Source organism: Bos indicus, chromosome 13 (assembly GCF_029378745.1).
Source record: "Bos indicus isolate NIAB-ARS_2022 breed Sahiwal x Tharparkar chromosome 13, NIAB-ARS_B.indTharparkar_mat_pri_1.0, whole genome shotgun sequence".
NCBI lineage: Eukaryota > Metazoa > Chordata > Mammalia > Artiodactyla > Bovidae > Bos > Bos indicus.
This window is the reverse complement of record NC_091772.1, coordinates 71,397,480-71,421,705: the sequence shown is the minus strand read 5'-3', so window position 1 is coordinate 71,421,705 and position 24,226 is coordinate 71,397,480. Positions and strand designations below refer to the sequence as shown.

The following is a 24,226-nucleotide window of genomic DNA, read 5'->3' as shown; positions in this document are numbered from 1 at the left end:
GCATACTGAGTGATGACAAGAGAAGCAGAGTGTTAGAAGAGTATTAATAGAGTTGAACTTTGAGTAACTGGAAAAAAAGTCAAAACTCTGCTTAACCAAGTGTTTTGGTTAAAAATGAGAGTTGGACTACTTTCCAATAAAGTTCAGTAATGGACTTGGCTGTGAACCAGGAGACCAGGGTCTCAGCCCTCCTACCTGCCTCCGGCTTCTTTTCTGAGCTTTGGTAATTTAGCCGGCCCCACCGCTTAGGGTTGTTGAGAGACTAGATTGAGACCACCACTAATAAAAGATTAACGTGGTTGACCTTTGTTACTGTGGTTTTATTTCTCTATATTTGTTATTATTCAATCTTAGTTGGTGAGGTCCCCCTCTGTTCAGTACCGGTAACTCTACCAGTAACCAGACCCCATTTGACTTTTGTCCCCGCTAGAATCTGTTCCATCAACTCCTCATTCCCTTGTATTTCATGCTGCTTCCCTGACTCATTCCCCTCTACCTAAAACCATGTTCCAATATCTACCATCCTAAGAAAACCTCTATTGGGCTTTCCACACTTGGCCTTGGGCCCTGGTCCTCTTCTTTGAACTGTATACTCTGTCTTCCAAGATGACCTCATCTAGTTGTATAGCTTTAAATGACATTTAGATGCCAATACTACCACATTTGTAACTCTGGTCCTAGATCACCCAAGAGCTTCGAAATACAATATCAGCTTCCTCAGGATGTCCATTAAGATGTTTAATTGGCATCTTGAAAAAAAATTGTGGTGTAGCTCGGCCTATGTGCCCAGAGACACACACATTCATTTTCTTTGTCTTAATAAATAACACCAGAATCAGCCTACAAGCTCAAGACTTAAACTGAAGAATCCTCTTTGTATTCTCTTTTCTTCACTCTTCCCCTCTTAATCTAGCAGTAATTATTTTCATCTCTACCTTGAAAATATCTTTCGTATCATCAGCATCTTTATTCCTCATGGCTAACACCATTGTCCAAGCCATACTCATCTTTTGATCGGACCGCTACTGGAGCCAACTGTTCAATTTCATTCTTGCTCAAGCTCCACCTCCTGCCCCAGTCAATGTCCACAGAATAGCCAGAATGAACTTTTTTGAATGTAAATTATGTCACTTTCCAGCTTCAAATGCCTCCGTAATAGCAGAAACTTCAAACTCCCATAAGTTTGAAGCACTCCGTGTCATCTGACCTGCAGCTAGCATCCAGCCTTGCCCTGTGCTTCTCTAGCTTACTTGCTATATCCCAGCCACACCAGGATCTCATTCTTATATTCCCAGATCATCCTCAAGTTCTTTCCTGCCTCAGAGTCTTTGCACATCCACCACCTCTTCCTTAACTTGCCAGTTTCATCCTTCTGGTCTCCTTTTAATTATCACCTTTTTAGAGTTCTTTCCTGACTACTCTAAGTAAAGTAGACCCTCTCCCACTTAGTTATACTTAATCACAAAATGAATTTAATTTCCTTATTTATCTGTATAATTTCCATTTCCATGTATGAAATGTGAAGTTTATCAGAGCTAGAGCCCTAAGCTTCTTGTTCACTTTTTAGCCCCTCCCCGCGAGTGCCTCAGTCCTTGGTATAGAGGAGAGTCTCTGTAAATATGAATGAATGAGATACTGTTCCTGCTCCCAATAGGTTTAGAGCTTATAGGATGAAATAATTCATGAACAGGCATTTACACTCTGCTGTGATAGCTGTTGTAGTGGAGTTAGTTATGGTACATGACACAGGGGTAGTATAATACGCAGAGAGATATGAAAATGTAATACACTTTAAAGCACTTAATTTTTATTGTAAATAAAAAGAAGCTCATTTTTATTGTAGAGAATTTGGAAAATCTAGGAAAGGGTTAAGATGAAAACATTCATCTGCCATAATCTCCCTAGTGTCATTAAAAACAGTACATTCATTAAACATTACCAATCTTGCTTCATCTTTTGTGAATAACCTGCTGAACTTGCTGATTTTTCTTTTAGAGAGTTTATTTGTTTTGATGATTCTCAAGGATTCTTTACACAGAATAGAATATTTACCTTTTAGCTGGCATATATATTACAGATATTGTTCTCAACTTGCCATTTGACTTTTAATTTTATTTCATTCAGACTTTTGTTAACAAAACATACTTTGACAGTATAGTTATTATGTTTTTAAGAAATATACAATATTTCAACTTTAAGAAATTGATTTTTAAGCTTTTGTCATTAGTTTATGGCTTTAGGGAACTTGGTTAGAAAATATATAGAACCATGCCTGTATAGTTTCCTCTTTGAAGAATTTATTGAAGTTAGATGTGAGCCTATTATATGATCTTTTGTGGTTTTTATTTTTTTTTTTAATTTAAATTATACTTTGATGCTTTAGCATTATTTTTACAACAATAATTTTCTGTTTGTTTGTATTTTCCTATTTTCCTATGTCTTTGGTTTGTTATTTTTAAGGTTATTGAGTCATTCTGTATTAGGTGTTTATCTTATGTGATTAGACTTTGTTCATTTAGACAGTCTGAGAGCTTTTCTTTGTTTTAACCTATTTATATTTATTAACACAATAGAATTTTTTTACTTTTATCACTTTTACTACACAAATTTGAATATTTTCATGCTATTTCTTTTATTTTTTTTTTTTTTTTTTTTTTTTTTTTCTCTTCCAATTTTATTTTATTTTTAAACTTTACATAATTGTATTAGTTTTGCCAAATATCAAAATGAATCCTCCACAGGTATACATGCGCTCCCCATCCCGAACCCTCCTCCCTCCTCCCTCCCCATACCATCCCTCTGGGCCGTCCCAGTGCACCAGCCCCAAGCATCCAGCATCATGCATCGAACCTGGACTGGCAACTCGTTTCCTACATGATATTTTATATGTTTCATTGCCATTCTCCCAAATCTTCCCACCCTCTCCCTCTCCCACAGAGTCCATAAGACTGTTCTATACATCAGTGTCTCTTTAGCTGTCTCGTACACCAGGTTATTGTTACCATCTTTCTAAATTCCATATATATGCGTTAGTATACTGTATTTATGTTTTTCCTTCTGGCTTACTTCACTCTGTACAATAGGCTCCAGTTTCATCCACCTCATTAGAACTGATTCAAATGTATTCTTTTTAATGGCTGAGTAATACTCCATTGTGTATATGTACCACAGCTTTCCTATCCATTCATCCGCTGATGGACATCTAGGTTGCTTCCATGTCTTGGCTATTATAAACAGTGCTGCGATGAACATTGGGGTACATGTGTCTCTTTCCCTTCTGGTTTCCTCAGTGTGTATGCCCAGCAGTGGGATTGCTGGATCATAAGGCAGTTCTATTTCCAGTTTTTTAAGGAATCTCCACACTGTTCTCCATAGTGGCTGTACTAGTTTGCATTCCCACCAACAGTGTAAGAGGGTTCCCTTTTCTCCACACCCTCTCCAGCATTTATTATTTGTAGACTTTTTGATCGCAGCCATTCTGACTGGTGTGAAATGGTACCTCATAGTGGTTTTGATTTGCATTTCTCTGATAATGAGTGATGTTGAGCATCTTTTCATGTGTTTGTTAGCCATCTGTATGTCTTTTTTGGAGAAATGTCTATTTAGTTCTTTGGCCCATTTTTTGATTGGGTCATTTATTTTTCTGGAGTTGAGCTGTAGGAGTTGCTTGTATATTTTTGAGATTAGTTGTTTGTCGGTTGCTTCATTTGCTATTATTTTCTCCCATTCTGAAGGCTGTCTTTTCACCTTGCTAATAGTTTCCTTTGATGTGCAGAAGCTTTTAAGGTTAATTAGGTCCCATTTGTTTATTTTTGCTTTTATTTCCAATATTCTGGGAGGTGGGTCATAGAGGATCCTGCTGTGATGTATGTCGGAGAGTGTTTTGCCTATGTTCTCCTCTAGGAGTTTTATAGTTTCTGGTCTTACGTTTAGATCTTTAATCCATTTCGAGTTTATTTTTGTGTATGGTGTTAGAAAGTGGTCCAGTTTCATTCTTTTACAAGTGGTTGACCAGATTTCCCAGCACCACTTGTTAAAGAGGTTGTCTTTAATCCATTGTATATTCTTGCCTCCTTTGTCGAAGATAAGGTGTCCATATGTGCGTGGATTTATCTCTGGGCTTTCTATTTTATTCCATTGATCAATATTTCTGTCTTTGTGCCAGTACCATACTGTCTTGATAACTGTGGCTTTGTAGTAGAGCCTGAAGTCAGGTAGGTTGATTCCTCCAGTTCCATTCTTCTTTCTCAAGATCGCTTTGGCTATTCGAGGTTTTTTGTATTTCCATACAAATTGTGAAATTATTTGTTCTAGCTCTGTGAAGAATACTGTTGGTAGCTTGATAGGGATTGCGTTGAATCTATAAATTGCTTTGGGTAGTATACTCATTTTCACTATATTGATTCTTCCAATCCATGAACATGGTATATTTCTCCATCTATTAGTGTCCTCTTTGATTTCTTTCACCAGTGTTTTATAGTTTTCTATATATAGGTCTTTAGTTTCTTTAGGTAGATATATTCCTAAGTATTTTATTCTTTCCGTTGCAATGGTGAATGGAATTGTTTCCTTAATTTCTCTTTCTGTTTTCTCATTATTAGTGTATAGGAATGCAAGGGATTTCTGTGTGTTGATTTTATATCCTGCAACTTTACTGTAGTCATTGATTATTTCTAGTAATTTTCTGGTGGACTCTTTAGGGTTTTCTATGTAGAGGATCATGTCATCTGCAAATAGTGAGAGTTTTACTTCTTCTTTTCCAATTTGGATTCCTTTTATTTCTTTTTCTGCTCTGATTGCTGTGGCCAAAACTTCCAAAACTATGTTGAATAGTAATGGTGAAAGTGGGCACCCTTGTCTTGTTCCTGACTTTAGAGGAAATGCTTTCAACTTTTCACCATTGAGGATAATGTTTGCTGTGGGTTTGTCATATATAGCTTTTATTATGTTGAGGTATGTTCCTTCTATTCCTGCTTTCTGGAGAGTTTTTATCATAAATGGATGTTGAATTTTGTCAAAGGCTTTCTCTGCATCTATTGAGATAATCATATGGTTTTTATTTTTCAATTTGTTAATGTGGTGTATTACATTGATTGATTTGCGGATATTGAAGAATCCTTGCATCCCTGGGATAAAGCCCACTTGATCATGGTGTATGATCTTTTTAATGTGTTGTTGGATTCTGATTGCTAGAATTTTGTTAAGGATTTTTGCATCTATGTTCATCAGTGATATTGGCCTGTAGTTTTCTTTTTTTGTGGGATCTTTGTCAGGTTTTGGTATTAGGGTGATGGTGGCCTCATAGAATGAGTTTGGAAGTTTACCTTCCTCTGCAATTTTCTGGAAGAGTTTGAGCAGGATAGGTGTTAGCTCTTCTCTAAATTTTTGGTAGAATTCAGCTGTGAAGCCGTCTGGACCGGGGCTTTTGTTTGCTGGAAGATTTTTGATTACAGTTTCAATTTCCATGCTTGTGATGGGTCTGTTAAGATTTTCTATTTCTTCCTGGTCCAGTTTTGGAAAGTTGTACTTTTCTAAGAATTTGTCCATTTCTTCCACGTTGTCCATTTTATTGGTATATAATTGTTGATAGTAGTCTCTTATGATCCTTTGTATTTCTGTGTTGTCTGTTGTGATCTCTCCATTTTCGTTTCTAATTTTGTTGATTTGATTTTTCTCCCTTTGTTTCTTGATGAGTCTGGCTAATGGCTTGTCAATTTTATTTATCCTTTCAAAGAACCAGCTTTTGGTTTTGTTGATTTTTGCTATGGTCTCTTTTGTTTCTTTTGCATTTATTTCTGCTCTAATTTTTAAGATTTCTTTCCTTCTACTAACCCTGGGGTTCTTCATTTCTTCCTTTTCTAGTTGCTTTAGGTGTAGAGTTAGGTTATTTATTTGACTTTTTTCTTGTTTCTTGAGGTGTGCCTGTATTGCTATTTCTTTTAAATGCATTTTCTGTGTTCGTTATATTTTCTTTTTGTTTTTTCCTACAGAAATTAGTATATTAAGTCCCTTAACATGAATAATTATCTAACAAGGTAGACACTATACTTACAGATGAGGAAACTGAGGTGCAGAGCAGTAAGGTAACTTGCTTAAAGTGGTACACACACAAGGTGGTACACACACAAGGTGACACACACAAGGTACACACACACAAGGTGGTACACACACAAGGTGACACACACAAGGTACACACACACAAGGTGGTACACAGACAAAGTGGCACACACAAGGTGGTACACACACAAGGTGACACACACAAGGTACACACACAAGGTGACACACATAAGGTGACACACACAAGGTGGTACACAGACAAGGTGACACACATAAGGTGCACACACAAGGTGGTACACACACAAGGTACACACACAAGGTGACACACACAAGGTGCACACACAAGGTGGTACACAGACAAGGTGACACACACAAGGTACACACACACAAGGTGGTACACAGACAAGGTGACACACACAAGGTACACACACACAAGGTGGTACACAGACAAGGTGACACACACAAGATACACACACACAAGGTGGTACACAGACAAAGTGACATACACAAGGTGACACACACAAGGTGCACACACAAGGTGGTACACACACAAGGTGACACACACAAGGTGACACACACAAGGTACACACACAAGGTGACACACACAAGGTGACACACATAAGGTGACACACACAAGGTGGTACACAGACAAGGTGACACACACAAGGTGACACACATAAGGTGACACACACACACAAGATGTTACACAGACAAGGTAACACACACAAGATGACACACATAAGGTGACACACACAAGGTGGTACACAGACAAGGTGACACACACAAGGTGACACACACAAGGTACACACACACAAGGTGGTACACAGACAAAGTGGCACACACAAGGTGACACACATAAGGTGCACACACAAGGTGGTACACACACAAGGTGACACACACAAGGTGACACACACAAGGTGCACACACAAGGTGGTACACAGACAAGGTGACACACACAAGGTGACACACATAAGGTGCACACACAAGGTGGTACACACACAAGGTACACACACAAGGTGACACACACAAGGTGACACACACAAGGTGCACACACAAGGTGGTACACAGACAAGGTGACACACACAAGGTACACACACACAAGGTGGTACACAGACAAAGTGACACACACAAGGTGACACACACAAGGTGCACACACAAGGTGGTACACACACAAGGTGACACACACAAGGTGGTACACAGACAAGGTGCACACACACAAGGTGACACACACACAAGGTGATACAACCAGGACTAAAACTCAGGCATCCTAACCCAGAACCCAAGCCCCGTACTATTTTCCTTCTTAAAGTAAGATAAAGATTGAAATATATCTATTGGATGTAAGTGGTAAGAGCACCACTAAGAGATTGCTGGCGTCTTCCCTGAATCGATGTTGGGGGTGGTGTCGAGGACAAAGTGCAGGTGACGGGGTTGAAGTTTTGCACTGAGAAACTGGGAGGTATAGAGGGAGTATAATTAAGGCTGTTGAAAAAATGTAAATGTGATTGAAACACAACTGGACTGTAAATACTACTGCTGCCAAAGGGTAGCTTTTAAAGAGGAAGAGAAATCCAAGCATCTGTGTTTGTCCGAGTCAGGAATAAAAGGGACGGTTTGGAGCTAAGGGATGAAGAGAGAGAACCAAGAAGCTGGGAAACACAGCTGAGGTAGAAGGGCGCTGGGCTGCACCTTGCAGAGAGGACAGTGGTTGGTGTGTAGTCATCTGACCCATGAAGGTTAGGCTGATGGGTAGGAAGTTAGAAGTCAGCCCTTCTGTGGTCCTCTTGTTTCATAAAGATGTGATGTGGTTATCTGTAGGGCAGGTGACGTTGAAAGGGAGACATTTGTGTGGGGATACAGAGGTGGAGAAAGCAGTTTTGCAATAGACTTGCCAACAGCAAAATGAGGAATTGGGGCTTTAGGTGCGATGGATGTGGGTGATTATTTGACAGACTGAGGGGACTGTGTGTTTGTTGAGATTAAAACAAAGATGTCCAGGCAGCATACAGTCTCTAGAAAAGCTGAGACCCAGGGTACCATATGTGCCAAAGAAGCAGATTTAAGGGGAATGAGTTGGGAGAGGAGTGTGGGTGTGCCAAAATGCAGGAAGCTGAAAACTCCAGTGTGTGGGGTGAAGGACGAGTGGGAGCACATGGAGGACGAGCTTGGGCATTTGGAGGGTGAGTGTGGGCACGTGGAAGGTGAGCTTGGGCACATGGAGGTGAGTGTGGGCACGCAGAGGTGAGTGTGGGCACGTGGGGGTGAGTGTCGGCATGTGGAGGGCAAGTGTGGGCACATGGAGGGTGAGCTTGGGCACGTGGAGGGTGAGCTTGGGCACGTGGAGGTGAGTGTGGGGACGCAGAGATGAGTGTGGGCATGTGGGTGTGAGTGTGGGACTGTGGTATGAGTGTGGGCATGTGCAGGGGAGTGTGCACACGTGGAGGTGAGTGTGGGCACATGGAGGGCGAGTGCAGGCACGTGAAGGGTGAGCTTGAGGGTATGGAGGTGAGTGTGGGCATGTGGAGATGAGTGTGGGCATGCAGAGATGAGTGTGGGCACGTGGGGGTGAGTGTGGGCATGTGGGGGCAAGTGTGGGCACGTGGAGGTGAGTGTGTGCACATGGAGGTGAGTGTGGGCACGCGGAGGATGCATGTGAGTGCATGGGCTGAAGCTGATTGGAAGATGAGGCCATTGGACTTAGGGACATCAAGGGCATTGGTCATGCTGTCCACACAGATGGTCACATCTCCTTTGTGACGGTGGATATTGGGTGACAAGCTGGTTACTGAAGTAAGCAGTTCGGGTGGGAGTCAGAATGGAGGATCAAAGAACTTGTTGCCCATGGATTCCTGGATAGCAACAGTGGTGTGTGGGGCTTATTTTTAAGGGATGTTATAAGGTCATTCAGATGGACTATATTCCTTGAGGATGTGGAATCAAATCAAGGTAAACCATTCTTGGCTTATAATGGCTTCTCCCTCACCCTGCATAAGAAAGTGGAGATAGTAGGAAGTAATTCTTCTCTGTGTTTTACTTGAAACAATAATGAAAAAGGTGCATATTGAAGTTTCAAGGCCAAGTTTGGGTTGTTTTCCTTTTATCTGAGGGTTATTTCTGAAAGCCATTAGAAATGTTCCATGTGGCTGGTTCTTCTTTTGCTGGTCACCAGAAGGTGACCTTTTTACCTTGTTTTGAAAAGCCATGTCAATTGCCAAGGTAATATCCTAGCCTAATACAAGACCTCTTTGGATAGTTCTAGTGGGAAGCTGGAACATAAGTTGTTTGGAGGTTGGACAGCTGTGATGAATGCCTACGACCCCTTCTGCAAAACTGACTCCTGCCTTGTGTGTTGCAGGTGATATTTGAATCCGTCTCTCTGAAGGGCCATCCTGGCTACATCGCTGTGGACGAGGTTCGGGTCCTTGCCCATCCATGCAGTAAGTCTCTTCCCTGCTCTAAGCACAGCCTTGTTTCAGGTGGCTTGGAGGCTGCAATCCCCGCTATTCATTCAGCTCACAAACATCTCTCACTCTCTCTCTTTTTTAATCCTTCAAAAAATGCTTACATACTCAATGCAATCAGTCCTGAATAAATCCATAATTTCGCTGGCCTGTTCAACAGGCAAGCACCTCCAGGAATTTGCAGAGAGTGGCAAAACATCTTCGTTTGAATCTCTCTTCATTATTAAAGGAGTCTAAAGTCCTGATTGTTTATTAGTGGGATTCAGACCACTGAAGTGGAAGAATTAGAGGGCTCTGGATAGAATCTTGTGCAATTGTCTTAAAAAAAGAACCGACACCAAAAACACTGAGCAAATTAGCACACTGTTCACTCACAGGGAAAAGTACCACTAAGCTATTAATTCTTTAAAAGTAATTTTAAATACCCTCATCAACTCTGTGTAGGCGTAGGGAGAGATTTCTCACAGTGGTTAGTACTTATGGTACAGGGTTGAGAGTTCTCAAAGGCATTCTACTCCATGCCCAGACCATTTCCACTGAAACTTCTCTCTCTCTACTGTATTTAGGCTAAGATATTTGAATGTATTTGAGCAAGAAACTGTGGGTCCCAGGTTCACTATATACATCTCAGAGGGGACCAGTCCTGGGTACAGATAGTTGAAAGCGCATCATATCTTGTGACATTTGATGGAGATATTATAATCAAAGGGGTGTGCATATGGATTAAGGTAGCCTATACGAGGGCTGGCTAGGTTGCCAGCCCCATTAGCTAGTGTCTGCAGACTGGAGATTCCCATTAGTTCCTTGGCAGGTATCAGGTAACTAACTCCTAGGAGGGTCCTTTCTCTGCTTCTTGCTTAAAGCCACAAGTCACGCTATGGGCTCTGGTGCAGTTTGCTATTCCCTCAAGAGATGTCATATGTCCTGTATTTTGATGCCTTTCGTTCCTCCCGTTTTGAGGCTGTTCTCATTTCTGCCCCATCCATGTTGCTTTTTATTTTATTTTTAATTTAAATTTATTTATTTTAATTAGAGGCTAATTACTTTACAATATTGTATTGGTTTTGCCATACTTTTTATTTTAGATATTTATTTGGCTGTGCTGACTCTTAGTGTGGCATGCAAACTCTTCATTGTGGTATGTGGGATCTAGGTCTCTGACCAGGGCTTCAGCCTGGGTCCCCTGCATTGAGAGTGTGGAGTCTTAGCCACTTGGAGTCCCCACACTGGGAGGTCCCCATGTTGCTTTCATTGGACTGATTCTTTGCACTTCTACTGAAGTGAATTTGTCACAGGCTCAGGCATCACTTCTTCCTGGCACTCCAGTGACATTGTTTGACCTGTTGTCTTAGAGCACCATCTCTAGAGGAATTTGAGCTGAGTTCCAAGGGGCTTTGGCAAGACAACATTTTGGGTAACTGTGTTTGGGGTCTGTGCAAGAGACACGTCCTTCCTAGAAGTCAGCCAGCATCTCAGGAATGCTGACATTCTATCAGATGATTCTCCATTGCTTTGGCCTTAGGTATCTACCTTTGTGTTGCGGATATACTTAGGAGTCCCTCTTACAAGGATGAAATCTCCGTCTCCCTTGATCTTGGATATCCGCATCTGCTGCCCATTGGAGAATAATTATTGACCTCAGACCACTTCAGGAGATATCTGCTGTACGTGTGGTCCACTTAGCCTCACATACTTTGCATTGCCCGGATCTCGTTCAGAACTATAAAGCATGCAAGGATGGATAAGGGGGTGTCTGGGGCTTTGGGACTATATGTAATTTCTACAGGCTGTCCTTGCCAACTTCATCTCCATCCCCATGGCTTCTCCGTGACTCAGGTTTGCAATCCCATAATCTACTGATGGCACATTCTAGCCACCACTTGAGATCTCCCTCTCCAGTGCCTGGCGTTATGCTCCCCAGGGTTGGCCCTTGTTTCTGGAAGCAAGCGGCTTACCCAGGCTCATGTGTGTGGGCCTGAGAGTCAGCCCCCTTGTGAGAGTTCAGTGTTTGGGGGACAAGCTCAGCAAGTGAGTCCAGGTAGGCCCAAGCCCATCCGTCCTGGGCCTGCAAGCCCCCAGGTTTGAGCGAGTCTCTCTGAGACAGGCCTTCTGCTTTCCCCAAGCCCTGCCCGCACCCCATCCTTGGAGCTGCATCCAGCCGCTGCCTAGTGCTTGGCCTGTGCAGGACGCTTGCACTAGGTCTTTCTAGTAGGTGACCTTGGGCTCTCCTCCGAAGGATCCGGCTTGGTTCTCTCTCCTGGGATCCCAGAACTCTGTCCTGTACGGAACCTTTGCTTCCCCATGACAGCCAACCTGACCCTGTCTCCTGTCTCAGTCTTGGCTCTGCCTGAACTCTTCACACCGTCCATGGTTTGCTGTTGCAGCCACACGCTTCCTTCTCTCGGAGAAATCTCCACGGGCAAGAGGTCTCTGGAGGGTCTACCCTCAGAGTCTCATGGCTCCTCTTGGAATCCTCCTCCCATCGGGGCTGCCTCTGAGTTTAGGATTTTTCTGACAGCTTCATACTCCCCCTGCTGAGGAGAGAGTAGATGACTTGGTTATGGAATTGCCGAGAGCCAGTTACCAAGCAAATGGGCCATGCGACACAACTCAGGAAGACGTGCCCCTGACTGTGTTCTTGCATAATGTGCTCCATTTGAGTTCAGCCCAGATGCTTAGGAGGCTTAAGCTTAAACTTCCCAGAAATCAAAATATGAGAACTCTGTGATAGGGGCTGGAATTGGAAAATCCCATTTAACTCTACATACAAATATTGGTGGTGCACATAGTCCTCTGAGATCTATCGTGAGTCATGTTGAGTTGACCAGGGCCTAGCCAAAGCCCATTCTGCATGCTCCGTTCATATCCAGTTTGGGTTTTTATTCATTCTTTCTTTCAGTAGTCAATTATTGAGCATTAGTTATGTGTCAGGAACTCCTGCTGGACACAGGGGATACTCAAGTGACCAAGATAAATAGGTCTTTGTCCCCATGGTGTATACTTAGCAGATGGTCAGAGGGAGTTCAGACAGTTCAGATGCTCAGTTGTGTCTTACTCTTTACCACCCCATGGACTACAGCATGCCAGGCTTCCTTGTCCATTGCCAGCTCCCGGAGTTTGCTCAGACTCATGTCCATCAGGTTGGTGATGCTATACAACCATCTCATCCTCCGTTGTCCCCTTCTCCTCCTGCCTTCAGTCTTTCCCAGCATCAGGATCTTTTCTAATGAGTCAGTTCTTCTCATCAGGTGGCCAAGGTATTGGAGTTTCAGCTTCAGCATCAGTCCTTCCAATGAATATTAAGGGCTGATTTCCTTTAGGATGGACTGCTTGGATATTGCAGTCCAAGGGACTCTCAAGAGTCTTCTCCAACACCATAGTTCAAAAGCATCAATTCTTCGGCGCTTGGCCTTATTTATGGTTTAACTCTTACATCCAAACATGACTACTGGAAAAACCATAGTTTTGACTAGATGAACCTTTGTTGGCAAAGTAATGTCTCTGCTTTTTAATATGCTGTCTAGGTTGGTCATAACTTTTCTTCCAAGGAGTAAGCGTCTTTTAATTTCATGGCTGCAGTCATCATCTGCAGTGATTTTGGAGCCCAAGAAAATAAAGTCTGTCACTGTTTCCATTGTTTCCCCATCTATTTGCCATGAAGTGATGGGACCAGATGCCATGATCTTAGTTTTCTGAATGTTGAGTTTTAAGCCAACTTTTTCATTTTCTTTACTTTCATCAAGAGGCTTTTGAGTTCCTCTTCACTTTCTGCCATAAGGGTGGTGTCATCTGCATATCTGAGGTTATTGATATTTCTCCCGGCAATCTTGATTCCAGCTTGTGCTTCATCCAGCCCTGCATTTCACATTGTGTATTCTACATAAACGTTAAATAAACAGGGTGACAACATACAGCCTTGACGTACTCCTTTTCCAATTTGGAACCAGCTTGTTGTTACATGTCTGGTTCTAACTGTTGCTTCTTGACCTGCATACAGATTTCTCAGGAGGCAGATCAGGTGGTCTGGTATTCCGTCTCTTTAGGAATTTTCCACAGTTTGTTGTGATCCACACAGTCAAAGGCATTAGCTTAGTCAATGAAGAAGAAACAGATGTTTTTCTGGAATTCTCTTGCTTTTTGTAAGATCCAGCAGATGTTGGCAATTTGATCTCTGGTTCCTCTGCCTTTCCTAAATCCAGCTTGAACATCTGGAAGTTCTTGATTCACATTCTGTTGAAGCCTGGCTTGGAGAATTTTGAGCATTATTTTGCTAGTGTGTGAGATGAGTGCAATTGTGTGGTAGTTTGAGCACTCTTTGGCATTGCCTTTGGGATTGGAATGAAAACTGACCTTTTCCAGTCCTGTGGCCACTGCAGAGTTTTCCAAATTTGCTGGCATACTGAGTGCAGCACTTTCACAGCATCATCTTTTAGGATGTGAAACAGCTCAACTGGAATTCTATCACCTTCACTAGCTTTGTTCGCAGGGAGGCTTCCTAAGGCCCACTTGAGTTCACACTCCAGAGGGAGAAAAAATACTAAATAGGTAACTAATATTAAATCACTAATGTGATTTTAGATCGTGATAAGTATTAGGAATCTAACAAATGTGAGGGACTAGGATGTGGAGGGGCTCCTTAGGTAGAGTGGTCGGGGAGATGTCTTTGAAGATGTGGTCTGAGCTGAGATCCAAGTCATAGAAGGAGCTCACTCTATGAAGGTTCAGGGAGGGGGCATCTAGGCAGAGGAAACGGGAAGTGGTGAGACCCTGCAGGGGAGTCACTTTGATAGTGCCAGAGTATCCTGGGCATGGGGATCATGGAGGGGGAGCATGGAGGAAGGTGTTTCTTGGTGAAACGGAAGCTGGGCCCTGAGCATGGTTGTTGAGTGGTTACATTTGAACCTAAGTGCAGGGAAGTACTACCAGAGGGGTTTATGCTGGGGATGGATAGGATCTCATTTAATTGTTAAGAGATCACTTCGGCCATTCTGTGAAGGATGGGTTGAAGGAGGAAAAGAAAAGAATAAAGAAATCAGGAGGCCAGTCAGGAGGACAGTTCTGGAGTCATGCAAGAGATGGTGTGTCCTGGACCAGGGTGGTGGCAAGACATCCATTCGCCATCCAGTATGTTTAGTGAGCATGTTCTCCATGCCAGGCGCTAGTCTGGGTTCATGGGAATGAGCAGGACAGATTCATTCTTTGCCTTCATGGGCAACTTCCATTGATGTGAAGGAGACTAAAAAGAAAACCAAATAATCAGGAAATTATCTGATCTATAACAGATGGTATGTTAGTCCACCAAGGCTGCCATCACAAAGCAGAAACTGGGTGGCTTCATAAGCATTTCATTTTCTTATGGTTCTTATGGGGAGGCCCCCAAGCCCAAGGTAAGGTGGCGTGTGTCCTCCCATGGTTTTTCCTCTGTGTACATGTGCCCCTGGTGTGTCTTTGTGTGTCCAAATTTTCTTTTGTAAGGACAGCAGTCAGACTGGGCTAGAGCTCACCCTAAGAGCCTCATTTGAAGATAGTCACCCTTTTAAGTCTCTGTTACCAAATACAGGCACAGTCTGAGCTATTGAGCGTTACAGCTAAAAAGATGGGAATTGGGGTGGGGGGGGCACAATTCAGCTCATAACAGATGGTAAGCGGCGCCACAAAGAAATTTAGAGGGGGAGAGAGGTGGTGGACAGATGAGAGATGAATTTAGGAGGTAGAATCCACTCGTCCTATGCAATCAGAGCAGGATCCAGAGGCATCAAAAATGGTGCACTCTTAGATTTATATAATTGGCTGGGTGTTTGATTCTGGGAAGGAAGTGCTGCCTTTCAAGGCACCTACTGCGCACGGGTCCTGGAGTCTGCTCATGAGCCCAAGAGTTGTGCAGCCTGCTCGTAGCTTCTGAACTGACCTTTGAACTGACAGTGCTTTTCCCACAATCTCAGCCTTAATGCATTTGTGACTTCACTCACCATTGTTAAAAATTTAGCTATATTAAAAAAAAAAATCCTCTTTAGATCCTCAGGCTTCATAATTCTCCACTCCAGTTCTCTAAAACATTTTTTAAAAATTAACGTACGGTCAGAGTTTTATCAATAAGCAATTCCACTGAATATTCCAAAAATTCCAGAAGGCTTAATGAATGATTTGCAATTGTACTCTCCATCGATTTGAGCTGAAGTAATGACTGTAAACACTTGCCTCACAGCTTCCAAAACAGTGACCGGAAGTAAGGTGTGATACTGAACGGAAATTATTTTCTCTTACAAACTGAAACCTCTCCTTTATATTTTATAGCACATTTAACATTTTTGAGTTATTCTGCAAGTATTTTCGCCATAGTTACCGTCTGCTGCTGGTTCTCTGTGTCACCATTAGCAGGGCCACTGCAGTTATAACCATGGATGATAAATGTCAGCACAATTTTCCATTTGGTTTCTAAGTTTCTAGCTCCTAGGTTGACTTTTAGAGTTTTTTCAACTTTTTCTCCCCCATCATAACCTTGCGGGGCCATGTCACTGAGCCCACGGTCTGCAACACGTTTTAATGTATGTTGTGCGCTTTCTTCTCAATTGTGTGGCTTCCTACTGAGCACTGTCAGGTTTAAAGAGTGAGAAAAAGGGCACAATAATATGTCTTCAGATGCTGCACTGACATCTGTAGGAGCTTAAATGTCACCAACATCAAGGCATTTTGCCCCAAATGCACAGCCAGTTTTCTGTTAATCCCATTCCACAGGGTCCCATTTTGGAGGAGCTGGGTCTCAGTGGGGAGTGAGTGTGGGATGCTTAAAAACCCCACGCTGATGGCTGGTCTGGGCCCCAAGGTTGCCTGTGTTTGTTGGAAGGTTGAGTTAAAGTGGGTGGCCTCATATCTTTCTTGGAGCTGTAGATGCTGGAGGAAAGTCACTGCTGGCAGAGGACAGGGCTCAGGGGGAGACTGGAATTGGGGGCTGGGCTGGGAGGAGGATGTGGAGGCCAGGAACTTTGAGAACTGGACTACACTGGTCTCCAGCATAAGAAACATCTGAGAGAGAGAGAGAGAGAGAGAGAGAGAGAGAGAGAGAGAGAGAGAGAGAGAGAGATTGATTTGTCAAGAGCTTTGGAGGCATGTGGTCTGGGAAGGTTCCCGTGTTGAGAACCACGATCCAGGGCTGGCGTGCAAGTGATGCTTCAGTGTGACACCTGCAGGGATGGGGGCATCTCTGGACCTAGGGGTTCCTCCCGGGCAAGACTGGCCAGTGGAAATTGTTCCCTGTGAGGCTGTGTCTCAGAGACCACCAACTAGAAGAGTGTGCCTATACTTATGTTTTGTTGAGCCTGCATGATGTTTTAATAAATGCAGTCACAATTTTAGGGACTTCTCTGGTGGTCCAGTGGTTGAGACTCCATGCTTCCAATGAAGAAGGCTTAGATGAAATCCTTGGTTGGGAAACAGATCCCACATGCCTTGGGGTATGGCCAAAATAAATTAATTAAATAAATGATACTAGCAACTATTAAAAAAAAAAAGATTTTAGAATGAGTGCTTTCATCTAAAGCCTGAATTTCTTATTTGCTGTTAGAAGTCAGATGATTGGCTATCTCAAGCATAGATGTATGGCCACCATGTGCTGGATTTAGGGAACTGCTAGCTGCCCCCTTCCCTCAGGTCACAGGGTCCTCATCACTCCTTATCGTGTCCTCAGCGCTAAGGCTGGTGTCGGATTCCAGTTATTAGCGTGCTTGGCTGCTGCTTTTCTGATACAGAGAACTCTTTATTTTCCCCCCAAGTCTCTATGAAAGTGGGGAAATGAAGACGGGGGCAAGGAGGTGGCAGTTTTGTTTTTGTTTGTTTCACACTGAACCACTTTCTCTCTTTACATAACTGTGAGACTCCTGCAGGTGCGTGGGTTCATTATCTCTGCTATATGTAAACGCTTGGTGCTTTACCAGAATTATTAACACCAGGGGCCATGAAGTCTCTAAATTCTCTCTCACTGAACCTGGAAGGGAGGGAGGAAGATGGATTGCAGATGAAAGAATCAAGGCATGAGGTCTGCCGCTTTGAAGAAGGGAGGCGGCAGAAGCAAGCAGGAGACATCGATCCAAAGAAGATCGCACAAGTCCCAGAGGTTTAACCATTTGCCCTGGGTCCCCAAGGGTAGGGGGAGACCTCCCTTTGAAAAACCCAACACAAAGCCTCATAACACAGGCACTAAGACTCCACACCTCCTCCCTGCCATGGAGTAGATGTTCCTCCTGCCTTCAAACCAGTGACATAAACGGGGCTTACAAGGTTCACACTATTCCCACTTAAGAATTGGCTTAAACTGATAGTTCTAAAAATAACATTACAAAATTATCCAGGAGAGTGAAAAGGAAGCCATTTCAGACAATCAAAGCAGCATGACATTTGTCAGGGTGACTAGATGCACAGATCCTCAGCTCTGAGAAACTCGTGGGAGGGCTTCCCTGCGCCTTGGACTCTTGACGCCATCTAGTCGGGGGGCCCTGGGGGGTGGCACGAGGGGGACTCTGAGCTGTTGTCACTTCGTTTGAAAGCCTGAGCAGCAGGTGTATGTTTTCACACAGGAGGTCTGCCTGATCACACCAAGGTCTTTGGCCTGTGTTGAGCATTGCAGATAGTGACACACGTTATGGAGCAGATAGTTCAAAGTGTGAAGACCACGGGGACGAATGCCACGGAGAGGGATCTCTCATGATAGAATATTCCAGAGCAATGAGAAGAACCTGGAGAATCAGCACAGCTTTGCCTGGGAGCTCTTTCTTTGAACCCTAGACTCCAGGTGATGTCACTGAACTCTTGTTGCCCACAAGGCCAAGAGAATGTGCTGGTTAAATGGTGAAATCTGGGGCTAAAACAGGCACGGACTGAATTCTGTTCCTGTCCTTCATGCCATGTAGCATTGGACAAATTGAACTTGGCGAGCCTTGGTTTCTGCGTCTCTGAAAGAGAAGTAATAGTAGTCTACTTTAGGAATGTTATGACGTTAACTTCAGTAAAACATGTGAAACACCACCATACCTAGCATTGTAGGAGCTTTCAGTAAATGGTGTATTATTATTGCTTGTCTGTCTGGGTATTTGAATCCTTCTGGAAAGATAGCCAGGGGCCTTCATTGAGCCTCCTTGATCCTCTTAAGAAGTCTCCATTTGATCACATTCCAGAGCTGTTCGTTGATTGGTTCATCATTGATTTAGTTGATGTGATAGGGATCCTTGGCACTTTTGTGCCTTGATGAAGAAACTCATTCTTCTAGACCTAGATTGTCAATCCACCCGTCTTTGGAGAGCTTGCATAGGTGTGGACCTCTCTCCACAAACAAGAAAAGAGATGAACCTGAGTTGTCCAACATAAAACACATGTTTATTTCTAGAATCGATTGCCCAGGGACATCATGAGATTCATTTGAAAGTCCTTTCTCAAGTCCTTGGAATAAATGCCCTATCTCCATCCCATCCTGAGTTACCATAAAGAGTGCACACTCTGAACAGGTCTTGAATTCTCTATGCCTTGGTTCATTCACTGTAAAGCAGAGATAATACCATCACCAACTGCATTGGGTTAAATGAGTTATTGAATGTAGACACGGCACGTGACACCAGGCGAATACTAAGCCGCGAGTGAGTGAAGGCCATTGGTGTTCTCCTCTTTCCCTCCTCTTCTCTTTACTCCCCTACCCCCACCATTGTCCTCAGTATCAGCATCATCACCAAGGCCAGGTGTTGTGGGGTCTCAGGGGCAAAGGTGTTCACTTTACATTTTTTTCTTTCTGCTTACCTAGGCGACAGGGAGGTGTCTTCTCGGGTGAGCCCTCCACTCTTCCAACTTCCTCTTCCAAACATGACAGTTTTGCCCAGAAGCTAATAATACGGATTTTGAGGCTCTCAGAGACCTGGACTCCTGTCTTGCCTCCCCTAGTTTCTGGCTGTCTGACCATGCCGGATCCCATAACCCTTCAGAGCATTAATTTTCTTATTCCTAAAATGGAGTTACTGCCCACCTTGTGGATTTTCTGTGAGTTTTGAGTAAGGTGATGCATGTAAATGTCTTAGAACAGTACCTGGCCCATTGTAAGTAATCAATCCACAGTAGCTCTTCACTGAGCCAGGCCATCTCCCAAGCACAAATGTGCCCACCCAGTGTCCATCCTGAGCTGCCATCCACTGACAGGAAAGCAGTCAGGCTGTCGAACTCTGTCTTCATCTGCTTTTTGGCTTCTCTCTTAGGAAAAGCACCTCATTTTCTGCGGCTCCAAAATGTTGAAGTGAACGTGGGGCAGAACGCCACTTTTCAGTGCATTGCTGGCGGAAAGTGGTCTCAGCACGACAAACTTTGGCTCCAGGTAAGGATGGGGGGGGGGGGCACCTGCTCACACCTGTGCAACCCTTTGGGAAGGGAAGAAAATGTGTACTGTGAGGAAGGGCTTGGTGCGGAAGGGAAAGGGTGTTTTTCATATGCCTCTGCTCCTTGGATGATACTCTGCATCCATGATCTTGTTAAATTTGTTTGCTAATTCTGTTATGTAGGCATCAGTATTCCCATTTTGCAGACGGAGAAACTGGGGCTACAAGCATAAAAGTGCCAGAACAAGAATTTACAACTATGACCTTTCCAAACTTCTCCCAAGGGGACTCCCCTGGTGGTCCAGCGGTTAAGACTTACACCTTCCAATGCAGGAGGTGTGGGTTTGATCCCTGGTCAGGAAGCTGAGATCTCACATGCTTTGTGGCCAAAACCCCCAAAACATAAAAGCAGTATTTTAATAAATTCAATAAAGACGTTAAAAAAACAAACAAACTTCTAACAAACTTTGTCCCTTAAGCCCAGATTTCCGGGGTTGAGGCAAACTGAATATTTTAGATGCTAAGTACATTTGCATTTCCATACAACTTTTTTGTCAGTTTCTACAAAAAAAGCCTGTTAGGGTTTTGATGGGGGTTTATTGCATTGAATCTGTAGATCACTTTGGGGAAAACTGACATCTTAACAATACGAAACTTGTCACCATGAACATGGTATATTTCTTTACTTATTAAGATCTCTAGTAATTCCACCAAGCAAGGTTTTGTAATTTTCAGTATCCAGGTCTTGTATATCTTTAGTCAGACTTATCCCTAAGTATGTCCCATTTTTGATGCTACTTACTGTAGAAGACTTCTAGAAAACCCAGTTTCTGATTTTTCATTACTAGTATATATAGAAATACCATTGACTTTGCTATATTGATCATGTACCCTGCAACCTTGTTTAACCTACTATGGCTATTTAAATTTAAATCAATTAAAATACCTCCAATTCAGAACTCAGATGCTTAGCTACACTGGTCACATTTCAAGTGCATGAGAGCCACCTGTTCTCATGGCTACCATGTTGGACACATACAGAGAACATTTCTGACCTTGCAGAGAGTCCTATGGGAGAGTGCAGCTCTTTGAAGTCATCGCCTCCCATTCAAGGAATGAGGAATATGGCTCCAAAGAAGCTGACTCCCATGACCTCAAACTTCGTATACTTAAAGATCTCTATCATCCCTTCTTACTGACATTTTGGATGTTGGTCCTTAACTCACTCCCAGCACATTTTGATGGGAGTTCATAGTGTCATTTCTCTTCTTGCTTTTGAGCCCATTTCCTGCAGTTGGAAGATCCCTGGGCAGAGAAAGCACATCTGTGGATTTATTTCTTGCTTCTTAGCAGTAAAGTAGAATAAAAATAGCAGTAAATAATAATGCCTCTTCCTCCTGCTTCCTAGGGCTGTATGCAGACCACAGGATAGCACAGGAAACGTCCATGTGTCACTCAAGGATTAAGTAATGCTATTTATTCATTATAGTTAGTATTAAATGCATTAGGCTCCCAGGAAGCTCTGTCATTTCAATGGCGTTGCCTCAGTTGGGTCATGAGAATAAGAAGAGACAGTCATAGTACATTCAGCATCTGTATTTGGGCTTTCCAATTATTTTATGAATGTTATTGCTACAGTTCTGAGTGTTGTGTGCTCCAAACCTTGAGTCTAACAGTGGAAGGATGTTCAAGCAGAATGTAATCAACTTTTGAAGAAAATAGACAGAAACACAAGGTTTAGAACTCTTCTACATCTTTTTTATCTACTTTTCATTGTAAACCAAACCTTATTTCACAGAACGCTTTTCAGGTGGCTTACAGTAGAACATAAAGCATAACAAGATAGCATAAATTAAAAGTGAGGCAACACAAGGCAGGAGGAAAATAACACTTAGGAGCTGATCAGATGCAAAAAAGCCCTGCATTTCTGTACGTCTGCTGCTTCTGGTGAGTCACAGGCAGAGCCCACAGGACCACGGCCACCGACAGAAGAAGGAAAGCTTGGCAGCTACACTGTTCACATTGTCCCTGAGATAAACACAAACCAATTGCTCCAGAAATTCTAGCTGTTGTTCACACAGAAGCCAGACAGGAATTGTTCCCAGGAGTCCTCATAAAGAAAGCAGCGTGTGATGTAGGGAACAACATTTTCCACCGCAGTCTTACGAAGAGCGCACAAGTGATTCATAGGCTTGTTTTCCATAATGATGCTCTGGGTTAAAAGCAGTTTGGGGGGACTTCTCTGGTGGCCCAGTGGTTAAGAACCTGCCTGCCAATGCAGGGGACATAAGTTCGATCCCTGGTCCAGGAAGATTCCACATGCTGTGGAGCAGCTAAGCCCATGCACCACAACTACTGAGCCCCTGTGCTCTAGAGCCCACGTGGTGCAACTGCCAAAGCCCATGTGCTAGAGCCTGGGCTCGGGAACAAGAGAAGCCAACGCGATGAGAAGCCCGCGTACCACAACTAGGGAGCACCTCCCCACTCGCCGCAACGAGAGAAAGCCCACGCACAGCCACGAAGACCCAGGGCAGCCAAAAATTAAATAAATAATGCATAAAATTTCTTAAAAAGGCAATCTTAGGAGTGGTCATTGAAGGGGGAGATGGGGTTGGCAGTGTAATATGGGAGAGGCCCCTGATCCATCTGCATTCTGGGCTACTTCATATGTTTCTGGAGAGTGAATAGCTTCCATAAGTAGGAAACCACCAGAAATGTTGTCTCTCTCGTCTATATTTCAGGAAATATTGGGAGGTAGACGGCTTACGCTGTGCTGTCTGGCAAAACGCCCACTAGGCCAGTTAAGTCCCGGCTTACATGCAACAGTGGTATAGTTGGAAGTAGGTTAACGTCTTCCTATTATGTATGAAATGCCTGTCATGACACCTGCCACCCAGGGGACAGTCGCAGCCCTGATCTGAGACGGGCGGGCTAAGGCAGTGGCAGATTTCTCATGAAATACTGCTTTGGATTTATTCCACCATCTAGAGGACCAGCCTGCAGACTTGCCAAAGTTCTGTTCCATTCCCAGGGCTGGGGCGGTTCAGCCTGAGAATCTCCAGAGTGAGTGAAACAGCCACTTTGTGGCCGAGAGTCCACAGGACACCTGCAGCTGGTGTGTTTTTCAATAATGTTATTTCTTGCTGTAGCGCCAAGATAAGCTGACCAATCACTAAATCACTGAACATGGACTTTTTTTAACTGCCAGTTTTAAGTTGGGAGATAAGGTAGTGACTTTATTCTCAAAAGAGTATGTTAGTGGCCCTTCTTCCTGGCACTGGTTAGGGAGCACTTGTTGGAATCAGAATTAGGGGGTAGATCCCTGTGGCCTGTTGTAGAGAATGCTTGCCTTTTCTATAGAACAGGAATCTATAGTCTGCTTGTCCCTAAGGGCTTTCAGATTATAATTTAGTAAATTAAAAAGGAAGACTACCCACACACCTATTTTGACCCATCTGGAAACTTAATATATTCCTTGCTGTTGTTTAGTCACTAAGTCACGTCCGACTCTGCGACCCCACGGACTGTAGCCTGCCAGGCTCCTCTGTACATGGTATTCTCCAGACAAGAATACTGGAGTGGGTAGCCGTTTCTTTCTCCAGGGGATCTTCCTGACCCAGGGATGGCTCCTGCATTGGCAGGCAGATTCTTGACTGCTGAGCCACCAGGGAAGCCAGTATACTCCTTAGAAGACCCTGTCTGCTGGTGCCAGTTTTCATGGTGTTCATTTCTGCATGAAAATGGGTTTCCCTGGTGGCTCAGAGGTTAAAGCATCTGCCTGGAATGTGGGAGACCCGGGTTTGATCCCTGGGTTGGGAAGATCCCCTGGAGAAGGCAATGGCAATACATTCCAGCACTCTTGCCTGGAGAATCCCATGGAGGGAGGAGCCTGGTAGGCTATAGTCCATGGGGTTGCAGAGTTGGACACGACTGAGCGACTTCACTCACTTTCTGCATAAAAATAGACAGACAGGCTTATCCAGAAATGTGTATACATGGACTTCCCTGGTGGTCTAGTGGTTAAGAATCCACCTGCCAATGCAGGGGACACAGATTCGATCCTTGGTCCAAGAAGATTCCACGTGCCACAGAGCAACTAAGTCTGTGTACCACAGCTGCTGAGCCCATACGCCTAGAGCCTGTGCTCTGCAACAGGAGAAGCCTCCACAGTGAGAAGCCCATTCGCTGCAACTAGAGAGTAGTCCATGTGCAGCATGAAGACCCAGCACAGGCACAAATAAATAAAATCTGGGAAAAAGCAGATAAAAGCTAATTAAAGCCATGAAATTAAAAGACACTTGCTCCTTGGAAGAAAAGCTGTGACCAACGTAGACAGCATATTAAAAAGCAGAGACGTTACTT

The 24,226-nt window shown here is 43.6% G+C and overlaps 1 protein-coding gene across 12 annotated transcripts in view; it reads left to right on the top strand.

Annotated features, from left to right (window-relative positions):
- PTPRT (protein tyrosine phosphatase receptor type T) overlaps nucleotides 1-24,226 on the top strand; it is a 1,149,770-nt gene that overhangs the window by 418,911 nt on the left and 706,633 nt on the right. For all 12 annotated transcript variants that reach the window (XM_070801694.1, XM_070801706.1, XM_070801700.1 and 9 more), the window contains exons 4-5: nucleotides 9,413-9,494; nucleotides 19,748-19,863. In XM_070801694.1, the coding sequence (XP_070657795.1) occupies nucleotides 9,413-9,494; nucleotides 19,748-19,863 (198 nt within the window). The remainder of the gene's footprint in view (nucleotides 1-9,412; nucleotides 9,495-19,747; nucleotides 19,864-24,226) is intronic.